The sequence below is a fragment of the Antechinus flavipes genome, chromosome 4, assembly GCF_016432865.1.
Source record: "Antechinus flavipes isolate AdamAnt ecotype Samford, QLD, Australia chromosome 4, AdamAnt_v2, whole genome shotgun sequence".
Classification (NCBI taxonomy): Eukaryota; Metazoa; Chordata; class Mammalia; order Dasyuromorphia; family Dasyuridae; genus Antechinus; species Antechinus flavipes.
Genome location: NC_067401.1, coordinates 33,413,606 through 33,429,681, shown reverse-complemented (window position 1 = coordinate 33,429,681; position 16,076 = coordinate 33,413,606). Strand labels below are relative to the sequence as shown.

The following is a 16,076-nucleotide window of genomic DNA, read 5'->3' as shown; positions in this document are numbered from 1 at the left end:
TTTAAAAAATATTTTTAAATTGATGAGTGGAACAAGTATATTAGAATCAAATATTTTAGAATAATGTTATAAAACGGATTGGGGTAAACTATTGGGATAAACAAGGCAAAAACCGGTTGGAAAATTGGAAAGGAATCTGGCAGAAATAAGGTTTAAAATTCAAACCAGCATCTCATACCATATACCACAATAAGTTCCAAATTGATATGTAACCTAGGTCATATCATAAATACCTTAGAAAAGTAGAGACACTTCTCACAGTTATGGATCATGAAAAAGCTCTTTACAAAACTAAAGATTGAATTAATGACAGGAGTTCAATTCTGGACAAATTGATTTCTGAGTGGCACTGGACTTTCAGATGGAAATGTCCAATAGGAAGTGGACTGGATCTCAAGAGAAGGGTCAAAGTTGGATATAAAACTGAGTCTTTCATATGAAGATGATAGTTAAAACTGTGGGAGCAGCTTTTCCCAGACAAAGCTAAGAGAAAGATGAATTGAATGGTAAAAAAAAAATTGAGGAATATCCACCTCCAGGATTTGGAAAATGAAACCAGCAAAGGAAGAAAAGGAATGGTCAGAAAGATAAAAGGATAAATAGGGAGAGCATGGCATTTTAGAAGAAATGTGACAATCCAGTGTCAATAAAGAAGTTGATCAATAGTGTCATGCTATAGAGAATTAAGGAGGATAATAATGGAGAAAAAACTATGGATTTGGAGAGTTTTTTAAGTACTTGATGACATTTAAAAGAATAGTTAAAGTACTTCATAAAACCAGATTACAGAGTTGGTGAAAAGGTGGGAAGAAAGTAGAAGTTCAAAAGAGGCTACTCCTTCCTAAATAACTTGAAAAATTAGAGAAAAGAATGCAAACCAACCAAGTTATAAATATCTTACTTGCTAAAGCTCTGTTGGTATAAATGACCAGTTGTCCATTGCTTCTCCTTTCTCCACCCATCAATACCATTCCATAAAGCAAGGAAGCTGCCCTGGGCAAACAGTACCATCTGGTGGCCAGTGTTTTAAAGAATCATCTGATCCAACATCTCTTCTCCACCACCTCCTTTCTTCCCTCTTTAAAGATCTCCCATGAACTTTATTCTCTTTTCCTCCATCTTTCCCCACCTTTCAAATTCATAGCACGGTTAATTTTATCTCAGACAATCTTACTTTTATGAATATGTATATCTTATTTTATCTCATTCTTTTTGGTCTTTTTCAATTCTTATCCAGTTAAAAAAAATTATTTCTTTCTCTCCCTCTTACTCTTGTCTCATTAATAGGCCCCAAAATGATCATAATCATATCTAATAAGAAAAATGTTGCTGGTGATACACCTGTAGCCAGAAAAATAAAAGGAATAAAGTAAATTTTGAAATGAAATTACATACTAAAGAATTTCCCATTGAATCATGAGATCTTAAAGTTGGAAAGGACTTTAGGAACTGTTTAATCCAAATCTTCACCAAATTATGGATACCAACTATATTATGCCTTCCAAATAATCTTCCAGACTCTGCTTGTAGATCTCTAAGAATAGGGAACTCACTAGCTAATTTCTGGACAGTTCAAAATGGTAGGAAATTTTTCCCTATGTTGACCAAAGTCTACCTTCTCATAAGGGTTCATTAGGCACAGTTCTTCCCTTAAAAGCCAAACAAATTTAATCTAATCCCTCTTCCATGATACAACCTTTCAAATATTTGAAAACTTTTATATCCTCCTATATTCAAGTTTTGCCTTACCTGGGCTAAACCTCCTTAATTTATGCAACTGATTATTATATAGCATAATTTCAAATTCCCTCACATTCCTGATTGCTCCTCCTGAACCTGTTCTAGCTTGTCAATATTCTTTCTGTACATTATACCTGGAACTAAACACATTACTCTTGGCCTGGTCCTACTGTTGAGGTTGGGAAAGGGGACCCAAAAATTGAGGGTCATAGACTGATGTCACGAGGTGTCTCAAAAGAATTTGCAGGCTTGAATCCATTTCTTGGTCAAGTTTATTTGTAATTGTAATGCTATTACAAACGGGCTAAGTTCTCAAAGAAATTAGCAAGGGATCCGAGAGAAGAGGATAGATTTTTACAAAATTGGATTGAAGATTCATATTATTTATTTGCTAATTTTATGGCTTTCTGGTAGGTTTGAGGGGTGGTCTCAGAAACTTGGTCATTACTGATCAACAAATTATCTATCTGACAGTCAGTAATGCTTGTAGGACTCTTCTAAAGCCAGAAGACTTTGAAATCATTGACAGATAGAGTGTTAGAACAAGGTCAGAGGGCTTAAGGATTATTAATATGTCTTCTCTAAAACCTAAGGGAAGAAATATTATGACATTTTACAATTATTGACAGACAAGAGCACTCTTAGGTCAAAAGGACTTCAGAGTCACTGCTGTCTCCCCTACCAGGACAAGGTGGAACAGATCTCTCACCTCACTCACTTTAGTCTTTGTGTTTCTATTAAAAGATCACAATAACTTTTCTGGCTGCCACATAATGTTGCTGCTTTATCTTAAATTTGCAATTCACTAAAAGATCCAGTTCTTTTCACATGAACTGCTTGTCAGCTATGTTTGTTCCATCCTATATTTGGGCACTTATAAACTTTTTGAACCCACATGCAGATCTTTACATTTATTCCTATCAAATTTCATCTCATTGCTCAGCCTATCTTCTGGCCTGTTGAGATCTTTCAAGATCCCAAGTATCTCTCTTCTAGATTGTGTGATGAAAGGATTTTATAATGATGCCTTCCTGTGCCTTCTTTTAGCATTTTAATGTTAAATAAGTCTAAAAACTGAGTCCTGCCTCACTCCACTAAAGACTTCCTTTCAGGTTGATATCAACTCATCAATCATTGCCATTAAACTCTCCAAAGTATTCTATAATCCATCTTGTTCACCCAAACAAATATGCAAAGCTTTGCCAAAGACTTTAGTGAGATCCTTCACTATGGTTGGCTGTAGTGTGTCAAAGATATTTCCATGAAAGAAATTATTTGTTCTTTTTTATTTATTTTCATCTTTATTTTCAGTTCCAAATTCTTTCCTTCTTTCCACCTTCCTTATTCATTGAGAAGACAAGAAATGCTATGCCTATTATCCATATGAAGTCATGCAAAACCTATTTCCACATTAGCTCTGTTGCAAAAAATAAATAAAGCAAAAGAAAAAAATGTATGATCCAGTCTGCACTCACAGAGTTCATCATTTCTCCCTCTGGAAATGGATAGCATTTTTCATCATGAATCCTTTGGAGAAATAACTTGTGCTTCTCTTAGTTTTGAATGACTTGTTCTTAATGAACCATTGGTATCTCATTATGGTTACTTCTTCCCTTTCAAAGTGCCCCGAAACTGGTAGAGTTTTTATATATTCTAGAATTATTATTGAGTATCAAAGTCAATTACTTTTGGGTTTTTTTTTTAATGATTGAGACATTTTCCATATCTCTAATTCCATAAACCACCTACCTAATGCTCCATTTCCTTAAACATCAAAGATAGTGGCTCAGTAATCACACCCACTTTTTTCAATATGCTTGCAGGTCACTCACAGTTTGGACCAGATGTAGCTATTAACCTTTGTTTGCAATTACCAGATGGCTATTTTTGTTCTGTTCTTACCATTTTGAAGATAATTCCCTTTAGTAGAGAAAACAGAAGCAAACGAGGAATTGAGTAGTTCTATCTTCTCAACATTGTCTATTATTATTGTCCCGTCTTCCCTGAATATCAAACATTTCTTGTCCTTGACTTTCTTCTTGCTCCAACTCAGATTCTTAAAAGATCCTTTTTTTTTCTTTTTCTTTCTTTCTTTCTTTTTTTTTTTTTTTTTTTTTTTGCTGTCTTTAGAACAGATGGAAAGTCTCCACTCACACTGGGTTTCGGTCCTGAGGCTATTCTTGTAAAGTCTTGCGGCTTTTTGTTAGATCCCTAGCTTCCAGCTCCTTTATATACAATGGAGTTCAGCACTCACTAAAGCCTTTGAAAGTTCTTAGTTCTCTTCAGGCTCTTAATTTTACCTCAATCCTCAGAAATTTAGATAAATAATACATTTAATTCATTTTCACCATTTTTCTATTTTCAATTCAACAAACAGAAAGTCAATCAATCAATCAATATTTATTAAATACCTACTGTGTTTCAGAGATTGTACTAAGTAAGCATTGGAGGGAGATTCAAAGACCGATATTGTTTTATATCAACATTCATTGCAAATGTAAGCTATTTCAGTCACTTTAGAGATTACATATAACATATATACAAATTAAATGTATATGTGTGTATATGTATATATATAGTTTGTTTATTTAATCCCTATGTATAGGATTATACTTTACTTAATATATATTATATATTACTTATATAGTATATATATTACTTAATATATTATATTAAATATGTTTAACAAGGTAATTTGCTGTTCTCTTGTGTCTTTTTGTGACCATATGTCAGGTTTTCTTGGCAAAGATACTGGAATAGTTCACCATTTCCTTCTTCCGTTCACTTTTATAGTTGAGGAAATAGAGGAAATCAGGATTAGGTGACTTGCCCTGGGTCGTGTAGCTGGAAAATATCTGATGCAGGATTTGAACTCGGAAGGAGTTTTCCTGACTCCAGGCCTGACGGCTCTATCCATAGCATCACCAACGAGATAATATTAGCAGCCACCTTATATTCAGGCAATATGAGAGAGTAGAAATAATAAACTTGGAGTCAAAAACAAGTGCTGGGATTCACTTAAGCTTCCTGAGCTTTTGTTTCCTCCTCTCTTAAATAGGGATAATAAATAATATTTGAATTTTTTTCCCCCAATGAGGATCAGATGAAATGACATGTATGAAAAGCTCTGAGGCCCAATATAAATGTGCCTGGAATGTCTTCCCTTCTCCCTTCCTGTCTCCTTCCCTCCCCCTCCTCCAGTGACTCTGCTACTCAAATCCTACCCATCTGTTGGGGCTTAGCTCAGATGCCATTTCTTCCACGAAGGGTTATCTGATTCCCTCCATTTGGAAGCAATCACCGCCTCTTTGGAGCTAATGTAGATAATTCTTCGTATCCCTTATGTACCCTTATTATATTTCATATCATTTATTTCTGAACTTGACCTCGTGCCCTTCCCTTCCCTGAGCGTTTTGCACATATTCATGTATTGGATGGATCGATTTGGTTCAGTTATTCTTTGGAGCAGTTTTTGGAAGACTCCAGCCTTGCTCCTTGACCAGATTTCTCCATCTGTAATTCTGCATTTAACGATCACGGAGCCAAAAATCCGAGGCTTCCGAGCTTGGAGTTCCGTTTTATTGGATTTTCATCAAACATTTTAGTGAATTTTTTTTAATGAGCTCAGTTTCTGACGTCATATTTATGAAATACCCGCTCTGTTTCAGGCATGTACTAAGCACTGGAGAGCACAAAGACCGATATTGTTTCACACCAACATTCATTGCAAATGTAAGCTATTTCAGTCACCTTGGAGGCTACCTAGAACTTAAGTACAAATTAGGTGTGTATGTGTATATACATCATCAGGTGAGAGCAGAGAGCCCAGGCCCTGAACTTAATAGACAGTAGCACAGTGTTTCAAACTACTTGAATGCTAGACCCTGCTTTTCAACAATTATTAAGCACCTGTATTCAGAGAGCCTTCTACTAGAGTGCAGGCTAGCAGAGAGACGGAGTTTGGAGAAAGCTGGAGCCTGGAGAATGTGATCTGGCAATAAAATCTGTCCCTCAGGCTATCCTGGAGGGATTTGCCATTTCCTTCTCCAGGTAAGGGACTGAGGCAAACTTGTCCAAGTTAAGTCTAATGTCATCATCCAACCGACTCTAGGCCCAGCACTGCGCCACCTGGCTACCCCTAATGAGGTGATATGGGCGACCAATTTACATTATATTGTGGCAGTCTGGTAAAGTAGAAATAAGACATAAATTCCTAGGTTTACAGAGTCCTTCTCTTCTCATGGAATATCCATCCCCCACCTCTCCTTGAACACATGTTCACGTCGGGTGCCCAGCAGAAGAGCAGGAGGATTCAAAATATATTCGAAATATAGATAGATATAAACAATAAATTAACAGTTCCAGAAAAGACATATAGTAGTAAAAGAAATTATGTTCACAAATATCCTTGTAGGTTGTTCTTTTGTTCTCTGCTGTGTACTTTTTAAAAATTTTATTCCTTTTTGGCCTAGCTGTGCCAGATCTAAAATTATATCATAAAGCAGTAGTTACCAAAACCATTTGGTATTGACTAAGAAATAGACGCGTTGACAATGGAATAGATTAGGTTCAAAGGACAAAACAGCTATAATTTTAATAATCTAGTGTTTGACAAACCCAAAGACCCCAGTTTTTGGGGGTTTTTTTGTTTGTTTGTTTGTTTTTTGGTGGGGGGAGATAAAAAATTTATTCCTTTTTTCCTCTTCTTACTCCTTTTTTAAAAGCAGCCAAAACCTCATTTGCTTTGGGGAGCCATCTCTTCATTGTTGCATTCCCTTGCGCCCAGTTTTTAATTACTTTTCTCAGTGTTCATAGCATGGGATAGTAGAAAAGGCACTGAACTTGGAATGAGCTGATCGGGGTTCAAAACCCAAATGAAACTGATTCTCACCTGAAAAATGATGAGATGGTTTCATCTTCATGCAGTGATTCTCTCTGCTAATGTTGTGTTTTTGCAGCTAGGGAAAGTATGGTTCATTCACTTCCTGAATTATAAACTTCTTAAAGGCTTTTCTTCCAGATTATCTGGCAATTTTAATCCAGGGCCCTTAAACGTGTCTATAATAGAATTGATTTCCTTTGTAATCCTACATATTTTATTTTTTTCATTTTAAAACATTTTTTCTGAGAAGGGGTCCATAGACTTCCAAAAGGGTGATTTACACACACACATACACCCTGGAATTTACATTTTATAGACCCCAGAGAATCCATCATTGACTCACCAAAATGACCAGAAGATGATACTTCAGTATCTCTGCAGTAGACAAGGAAGACATAGTTGGAGAGGGCTCTGCAAGCCTGTTTTATTTTATGGAAAAAAACTAAGTAACCAGAAGAAGAGAAGTATTTTTCCAGTGAGTAGCAAAGTATCATAGCGGATAGAGCACTGGACTTGGGATCAGGAAAACTCATCTTAACAGACACTTACTCCTCTGTGATCCTGAGCAAGTCACTTAAACCTGTTTGCCTCAGTTTCCTCATCTATAAAATGAGTTGGAGAAAGAAATGGCAAACACTCCATTATCTCTCTCAAGAAAACCCCAAATAGAAATCACCCACAGCAACAAAATTTTTCAGTCATTGCTTACAGACAGGAAGCTCAATACATTCTTTAAATTGTCCAAAGAAGAATTCACAAATTTCACTATTCTAAACACTCATATGTAAGAAGTACTTTCTAAAATCTGATATAAATCTCCTGATTTACATTAGAATCTACTCCGATTTAAGTTCATCTTTCTGAAAATGAGGCCACGTTTACCACCACAAATAACAAATCTTTGTGCATTCTGTAAAGTTTGTTAGAATCCTTTTTTTTTTCTTCAGACTAAATAAGTCACATTCTATTAGCTTTTCATGAATATGACTTCCCAGTGTTTTAATTATTCTCATTTTTCTCAGTCCTCCAGGGATTCTCCATAGATTATTGTTAATAGTGAACCCCGCAATTGAACCTAGTTTTTGAAAGCCTATTGTTACTTGTGATACCTTCATGATAATAAATTCTGAGTGATAATCTTCAAAAATGAAGAAGAGAATAGTAGTAAATTTACTAGAGAACTTTTGTTGTTATCTAGCTTCTGCACATGAATCTTCATCTTGTTTATTGTAAGTATTTATATTTACAATGGAAGGGATTGAAGTATGTGGTTGTGAAGATAGAAGCAGAAGATGTATGTTTTAATGGAAGAGTTTCAGCATAGAGCAACAAAAGGTCCTCTTCTAGAAAAGATTGCTGGGTTGCTTCTAATTACATATAGACAGAAGAACCACCAAATCTAAGTACGTTGATCGTGTGTTTGAAAACGAGCCTTGTAATATTTTTTTAACTCTCTTTGCAGTTGACTGGGTTGAGCGTCTCCAATGGAAAGGACCAGCTTGTAGTTTTCCATACAAAAGACAACAAAGACCTCATTGTCTGCCTTTTCAGCAAACAGCCAACCAATGAGAATCGAATTGGGGAACTTGTTGGGGTTCTGGCAAATCATTTCAAGAGGTGAGTTTCAACTTCATTCCCAAATTCAAGCTAAGGAAGCTGAAATTGTTCATTGCAGTTATTGGTGAACTTACGTTATGCCATTTTAATTTTGTCCAATCATTTTCTTCCCTAAAGAGAGACTATTTAATGTAGGAAAGTTCTATATAAAATATTTTGGTCAAAGCTTGGTTTGGTTTCGACATGAGGAATCTTTCCCAGATCTTCCCTCCGCCAGTATAACTAATAATGAAATATCATGCTTAAGGTAAAATCTCTTTCCTATTAATCCACGTATAATGAAATCTCTCAGAAAGCAAAAATACTTGAGAATTCTTCTATTAAAATCTAATCAAGCCAGCTCTTCTCTAATAATCAGTTGGTGTCTCTAGGTACCAAAGAATTAGGGTATACTGTCTCTGTCTACTGTTAGAAACTACAAATTTAAAACAACTTATGAATTTTGTTTTGTTTTAAGTAAAAAGAATGTAATGTAGTATAACTTTAATATCTAAAGGATGAGGTAGGGAATGGAAATCAGATTAAGGCAGGGTCAGCAAATTGTCTTGGGTGGAATGGAGTAGCTTTGGTAAAGAGTTACATGAAAGAAGGAGCCCTTTTGGCAAAGAGCCTGAGGAATTTGGTTGTGGTAGAAAAAGCCATAAATAATCACTGCACAGTCACTGCTGGAGGTATATGTGAAGTCTGTATTTAAGGAAGATTGTTCTGACATTAAAAGGGAGAAAAAAGTGACGGCTGTTATAGTTATCCAAGTGAGAGGTGAAAAAGGACCGGAGTGGGGTAGTGATTGTGAAAAAAAGGTGGGAGGGAATGAATCTGACAAAAAGACTGTGGAGGAAAAATTATGCAAGGGATCCTGAAGTAGGAACTTAACAACTTTGTTTAGGAAATATATACCATAAGGTTGCAGCTAGGTGAATAGAGTGCCTGGCTTGAAGCAAGTAAGAATTATCTCCATGAGTTCAAATACAGCCTCTGCCACTTACTAGCTGTGTGACCCTGGGCAAGTCGCTAAGAGATGTTTCCCTGATGATGGCTGTGGAAGGATATAGGAAAGAAGATCCTATGTTTTAAACGTGTTTTAAATATGCATAAGGATAATATGGAGTAGGGCCTGGGTCAGTGATGTAATGATTTAGAAATTTCAATGATGTAGAAAACTCCAGGATTATATTGATGGCCATCTTTTCTTGGAACTCCCATTCACATCCTGCAGAATGCCACGGTCCTGAAGGACAGAATGGAGATTGCCAATAATAGACTAGACAATGTCCAAGGGGCTGCTAGCTCAAAGTTCTGAATAACTGACCTCATCCTCATTGTAGCTGACAATATTCTCCATTTCTCAGGCTGCTTGGGAAATTTAAATGTCAGCTATAAATTTGTGACTTTGATTTATTCACAGTAGTCTTGCATTTTAGGGTCTGAGAGGGTAAAAAAAAAAAGGGGGGGGACTGGAGTAAAAAAATGAGAGATCTGGAGGGGGAAAAGAAGGAAAACCTAATGTAGACAACAGATCCTACGTTACATAAGATTGTTATATAATGTAGCCTAAAAAAATCCCACAGTTGTTAGGATGAATGGAGCTAACACCCAGCAGTGCAAAAGAATCTCAGCGTTGCTAGGGAAGAAGCCCAAGAGGAATTTCATTTTATAGCCATGGAATGAACCCACTTTCTTTTTAATTGCAACAGATATCAAATATTGATTTCTTACATCTATTCATTAATTTCTTGTGTACATGTGGGAACAGAGGCAAAATTCAAAGCCTAGCTAGGAAGTAAATTGCTTGATCTTAGGGACACACCTAAGATCAGTAAGTCTTCATTTTGGTTGTCACGAACCTCCCCCACTCTGGCGGTCTGAACCATTTCTCAGAAGAATGGTTTTAAAAGCATAAAATAAAATACAAAGGATATCAATTATATTGTAATATAGTTGTCAATGTATTTTTTTATAAATTCACACATCCCAGATTAGGGACCACTAATTAGAATAGTTGAATAAATAGATGAAAAATCATTATCAGAACAGCTTTAAAATATTATTTTTTTTAAAGTTTTTTTTTAAAGGCCAAAGTTTTTTTTAAGGTCATTTATTCTTATACAACTGATCCACAAGTTGGGATTTAGTTAGTAACAATTTTTTAGGGAGATTCATGCCATAATAAATGTGGAAATATGTATAGAAGAATTACACTTGTTTAACATATACAGGAGGAAGGTGGGGGAAAGGAAAGGAGAAAAAATTGAAACACAAGGTTTTGCAAGGGTGAGTGATAAAAAATTTCCTTGCATATATTTTGAAATTAAAAAGCTATTATTTAAAAAAAAAATTAAGAGAAATATATGCCACAAGATGGCAGTACAGTGGATAGAGTATCTAACCTGAAGTCAAAAAGACTCATCTTCCTGAGTTCAGATCTAGCCTGAGACACTTATATACTAGCTATGTGATCCTAGGCAAATCACTTATCTGTTTGCTTCAGTTGCCCCATCTGTAAAATGAGCTGGAGAAGGAAATGGGAAACCACTTCAGTATCTTTGCCAAGAACATCCCAAATGGGGTCTTGAAGAATTGGTCACAAAGAGTTAAACGCGACTAAAATAACTGAATAGTAACAACATATCATAATCACAAAAATCTTTCAAACCTAAATTTTACGGACACTAAAAAAAAATCTAGTACAGCAAATATACATGTTAAGTATCATCTTTGAATCTAAAGGATTGGATTAGATTCATGGATTCCATTCATTTATGTAAAAGGGTTAAGAGTCTTCATTCTTTCCCATTGTACTATGTAATTATACTTATCTGTCATCAAATATTATTCTTGAGACATGTTAATCCTCAAATCTATCCCTATTCTTTTGTCAGTCATTATTATCTTTTAAAAATTAAATAAACCTGTCCAGGTGAGGATTTTAAAAGATGTTTTTGTTTAAAAAAAAAAGTTGAGAATTCAGAACTTCACCATGAAATCACAATTCTTAACCCATCATACCATTTTTCTTCCCAGTATGTACTTTGGAAGGGGTTTTCTTAAGTTGTCAGATTCTGTCTGTGCTTCCAACTGAATTTTTTTGGTCTAAGGAAACTTCATATTAAAACTGAGTTGCAAGGAAATCAGTTAAGTAGAGGATTACTGTGGAATAATGGATAGCGAACTAATATTTGAGTCAGGAGCATCTGGGTTGAAGCATACTGGCTTGGACAGCTAAAGTGGCACAATGGATAGACTTGAATCAAGAAGACCTGAGTCCAAAATTGGCCTCAGATACTTCCTAACTGGGCAAGTCATTTAACTTGTGTTTGCCTCAGTTTACTCAACTGTAAAGTGGAGATAATAATAGCACCCTACCTCTCAGGATTGTTGTCAAGATCAAGTGTGATAATATTTGTAAAGTGCATAGCACAAGACATTATATATAAATGTTTTTATGATTACATATGAATATCATAATTATTAATAATAAAATAACAGCTATAATATTATTATTCCTAAGCAAGTCATTTAGCCTCTCAATCCCCATAACAAGTTGCTAAGCGTGTGAGCTACAGAGTGATGCCCAAGGATAGAAGTTTCCTGCACCATTGAAATCTCAGGTACAGTCTAAAAAAGGAGGGGAGGAGAAAAATTAGACAAGTAGTCAATTTCTTCTTCTTGCTAAATAATTTTCCTGAATCATTAAGAATATTATGTGACTATTTTATGATGTCCTCATTAACTTGAATTTTTCAATAAAAAGTTGAGTCAGATGTCATTTGTTTGGAGCCAGGTACTGCCTAATTCAGCTTTGTTCATTTTCCTATATAAATGTTTATAGATGGAAGTCACTTGAGTCACTGTATAAGCTATAACTTTAAAATTCAGTGCCTTGTAATTTGTTTGTCATTTTCATGCGATCAGATGTATTTTAAGCCAGACAGTCATAAGATCACAGAGTCAGAGCTGGGGAGGACCTTAGAACCATTAAGTCTAACTCCCTCATTTTATCCTTGAGAAAACAGAAACAGAGTTTAAGTGACTTGCCTAAGGTCACACAACTAGGAAGTACCTGAGATAGGATTTAAATTCAGGTCTCCCTCATTCCAAACCCAGAACTCTCTTTACTGATACCATCTAGCTGTATCAACACTTAACTGGTTATTTAGCAAAGGCAAAGAATAGGTTATAACTATAAGGGAAAAAGTGAGTAGACCATTGAAATATTACTTCTCCCCTAGCCAGGATAAGTGTTGAAAACAAGGAAAGGTTACTTATTGTACCCAAGGATCCTTAAGGAAAATATCCCCAGGATCCCGAATAGTAGCTCCTTGTGATGAACTGTAAGCCTTGGCAAAGCTGCTCCTTTGCCGAGTCCTGGGAAGGCAGTATAAGAGTGAGGACCAAAAGTTAGCTCTGAGGGCTGTAAGAATTTTCAAACATGTCCAAAGGAGTCAGTGTTTCTTTTCAAAGTGGCTCAAGTGATACAGAGAGATCTACCATTTTTATTTTACAAAGTTCAAACAAGAAGCCCCAAGTTTGCCAAATCCAGCCTTTGTCAAATAGCTTCAAAATCACAGGTATACAAGTCTCTCTGTTTCCAGGACTAATGAAGGTGTTCTCTCTGGGAAGGAAACTTAGATCCCCACTGACTCCCTTGGACTGTAATGCCGAAGAAACTGAGCAAGACAGAGATTAGAGATCAATTCAAAAGTTTATTAAATGGAGAGAAATACTGGGACGATGGATTCATGTTGATCCCAGGACTAGACCAGACTATCATCTCAAATTGCCTAGCCCCAAGAGTGTTGGGACAGCAAGCTTTTTATAGAATAACAAGAACAATGACATAATGGAGGTACCTAGGTGGGGATAACCTAAAGGAGGGAGGTTACTGATATTCTAATGACATCTAAAATGGATAAACTTTTATCTTGTCAAACATTAAGGAGGATTGTCTATAAAACCTTCATCTCAAACATTAAGAGGGAAAGGTTATAATCTGAGGCAGAATGACTAAATAGGACAATTGGAGAAACTGGGTCGTGACATTAAAAGGGAATTTTGGCATAACAGGACGTGTTTGAAAATTTTTAAATTCATAGATTTGGAAGTATCCCTGATTGTAGAGGATAGAAATCAGGTAGTTTTCATCATATTTTAGAAGAAAGATGTCAAGAGGAAAGATGTTTTAGATTAAATCTACATTACATAACCCAATTTGTTTATTTATTTGCTTATTTCAGAAATAGAAATACTGGGCTCCAGTTAGATTTGTGTACCTGCAAGTTTCTCCACTGAGGGAGAGAGGGCCTCCAGGTTATTTGCTGTATGAGACCTGTTGAAGCCCCTAGGTCTCCCATTTCATTCTACTGATCTATATCTGGCCACCGGACCCAGATAACTCTGGAGGGGAAGGTGAGGCAGGTGACCTGCATAGCCCTCCCCCACTTAAATCCAGTTCACTTGCATGTCATGGTATCACTTCCCTGATGTCCTGCTCCTCTTTGAGAATGAAGGACAAACATATGATATTTGCCTATGAAGTGTTTTCACTTGGTTCTATAAGATGGATTATTTCATTTGTCTTCTTTTAACTAATGGAAAATTGAAGACCAAAGAAACAAGATTACTCCTGTAGACACAGAAATCATTCTATAGGAGGGCTGACAGGAGCCCTCCTATATTTCCCTCCCTCTAGAGAAGTGCTCTATCTTCCCGATCACCTTCCCAATGAGAAGGTTATGGTTCATTGGCCAAGGATGACATGAGGTGCAGAGTCAAAATAATTTGACTGGAGATAGACCAAGGGTCGCAATCTCAAGGAAATAAGTATGTGCAGTCTTAAGGACAAATTAGGAGTGGAAATAGGCAATTCTTAGCAGAGTTATAGAAGAAAGAAAAGAGGATGAAAAGGGGGTGTGGTGTTTATTTTTTTAAAAAAAGGCATTGCCCACCCTTCCTGCCCCTCTCCCCTAAGAATGATAATGCTTGGAAACTGCTGTTTCTAGCATGCTTTATCTCCCATTGACAGGCCCCAGTACTGTGGTGCTTCAAATAGTAAATTCCCTGGGAATTAATCTCTTTTATGCAAAATCAGCTGTGTTGAAAGAGGAGAAAAGAGGGAGGGAGGGAGACAGGAAGAGAGATAAATGAGAGAAGATAAAAGTGGGGGAAAGAAAGAAGGAGAAGGGAGGAAGGGAAGGAAGAAAGAGAAAAGAAAGAAAAAAGAAGGAAGGAGGGAAAAGAAAAGAAGAGAAGGAAAGAGGAAAGAAAGAAAAAGAAGGAAAGAAGAAGAGAGAAATAAATGTTTCATAAATGATGGAATACAGACTGCTTGCCATTGTGTGACAGAAATACTTCAGTGAGAAGTTTCTGTTTAAATCCATCACAAGTTTAGACCTGGCCCTTTTTGAAGCTGCTCTGTTCCCAGTTCAATCATTCTGTTCTTCTTAAGCCTCTCAGAGGCTTCCAGGAGCCCAGTGCCATTCCATTCACTGTCTTTCCTTAGAACCAGAAAGGATTTAGGAACCAGTCATTTCTATTTGTTGATGGACTGACTGGTGAGAATTTAACACTCCAGAGAAACTCATTCTCACTCAAGTTTCACTTGCCTTTTCCCTGGTAAGCTTTTTATCAGGAGCTATGGTAGAAAAGGCTTTTCCCATTTCCTTTTTCTTGATGAAACTGGAATTGCAAATGTCAGCAATTAACTGTTTGAGGGAAACAGGAGATGGCTGTGAAGTCCCACTGAGCACCATGGTTGGCTCACTTTTCCCTCCCTCCCCTCTGTCCTAAACAGAAAACCTCTTCTTCCTAAAAGTCATAGTCCATGGAGATGATGATGATGATGATGATGATAAAGATGAACCCTTTAACCTGTCCATCATTTTCCAGCATCTAGCATCCATCCTATAGCAAAAATCCCCCCTCCCCAGGACCTTTCACACACAGATGCCCCTTTTCTATCTTTCCCCAGTGTCTCCCATCCATTGCTCCTGCCCCCAAGGAATCTCAGCTGCAGCTTTCATGTCTCCTGGCACATTTGTTACTATTTCAGTTCATGTTTGATATTTTTAATATAATAATCTCTCTTCATCACCCCGCTGTGCAGCTTTATTCCTCTTACATTATTTCTCCCTCTGATTATGATCAAAGGCTCCCGAAAAATCATCACATTTTGGAAGGTGCCTTCATCAATGCTGATATTTCTGTATCTTCATAAATCTCGTCTTCCTGGAGGGCTCTGCCTTTCTGCTAATTACACTTGCAACACCCGGCTCCTGATTTTGAAATTGTTGTGTAAATAAAAGGTATGATGATATTGGTGATTATCTTTTTCCAGTTAGGAAAGGTCAAAGAGCATCCTTAAGTAAGATCTGAGTGCTGTGATGTGTAATCTCTTGAAATCTTGGGGCACATGGCAGGTACCCTGCCGGGTATGGCATAAACACAAGATGAGGCTGCCTTTCTCTGGCCCGTGTGCCAGCTGTTTGCTGCATGTATTTGCTTTACAGAGGTTATAAATACTGCTGATTTAGCTCTTGGTTGGTTTCTCACCCTGAGCAGCAGCTACCTGCTGTTTAGAAGTCTTTCTGCCCACTAGTAAACAGATGGTCTCAAGTTGGCTGCCCTGACTATGGATTCACCATCAACTCGGCAAATATTAAGCTCTCAAAGGACCCATCTGCCTTAAGCAGCTGTCCAGGCATTTGCCTGTCTATATGCCGGGAATCTCAGCATCACACCCATCTCAAGCATAGAAATTTCTTATTTTTCCTCTTCTACTTTCATGGAAGGGAGCCAGGAAGTCAATGCCATCTGCCTCTTGTTTTTCACATTCAATATC

At 36.7% G+C, this 16,076-nt stretch overlaps 1 protein-coding gene across 3 annotated transcripts in view; it reads left to right on the top strand.

Moving 5' to 3' along the window:
* The window catches only part of MYO1D (myosin ID), a 396,161-nt gene that overhangs the window by 269,981 nt on the left and 110,104 nt on the right, over nucleotides 1-16,076 (top strand). For all 3 annotated transcript variants that reach the window (XM_051992392.1, XM_051992391.1, XM_051992390.1), the window contains exon 21: nucleotides 8,085-8,239. In XM_051992392.1, coding sequence (XP_051848352.1) covers nucleotides 8,085-8,239 — 155 coding nt within the window. The remainder of the gene's footprint in view (nucleotides 1-8,084; nucleotides 8,240-16,076) is intronic.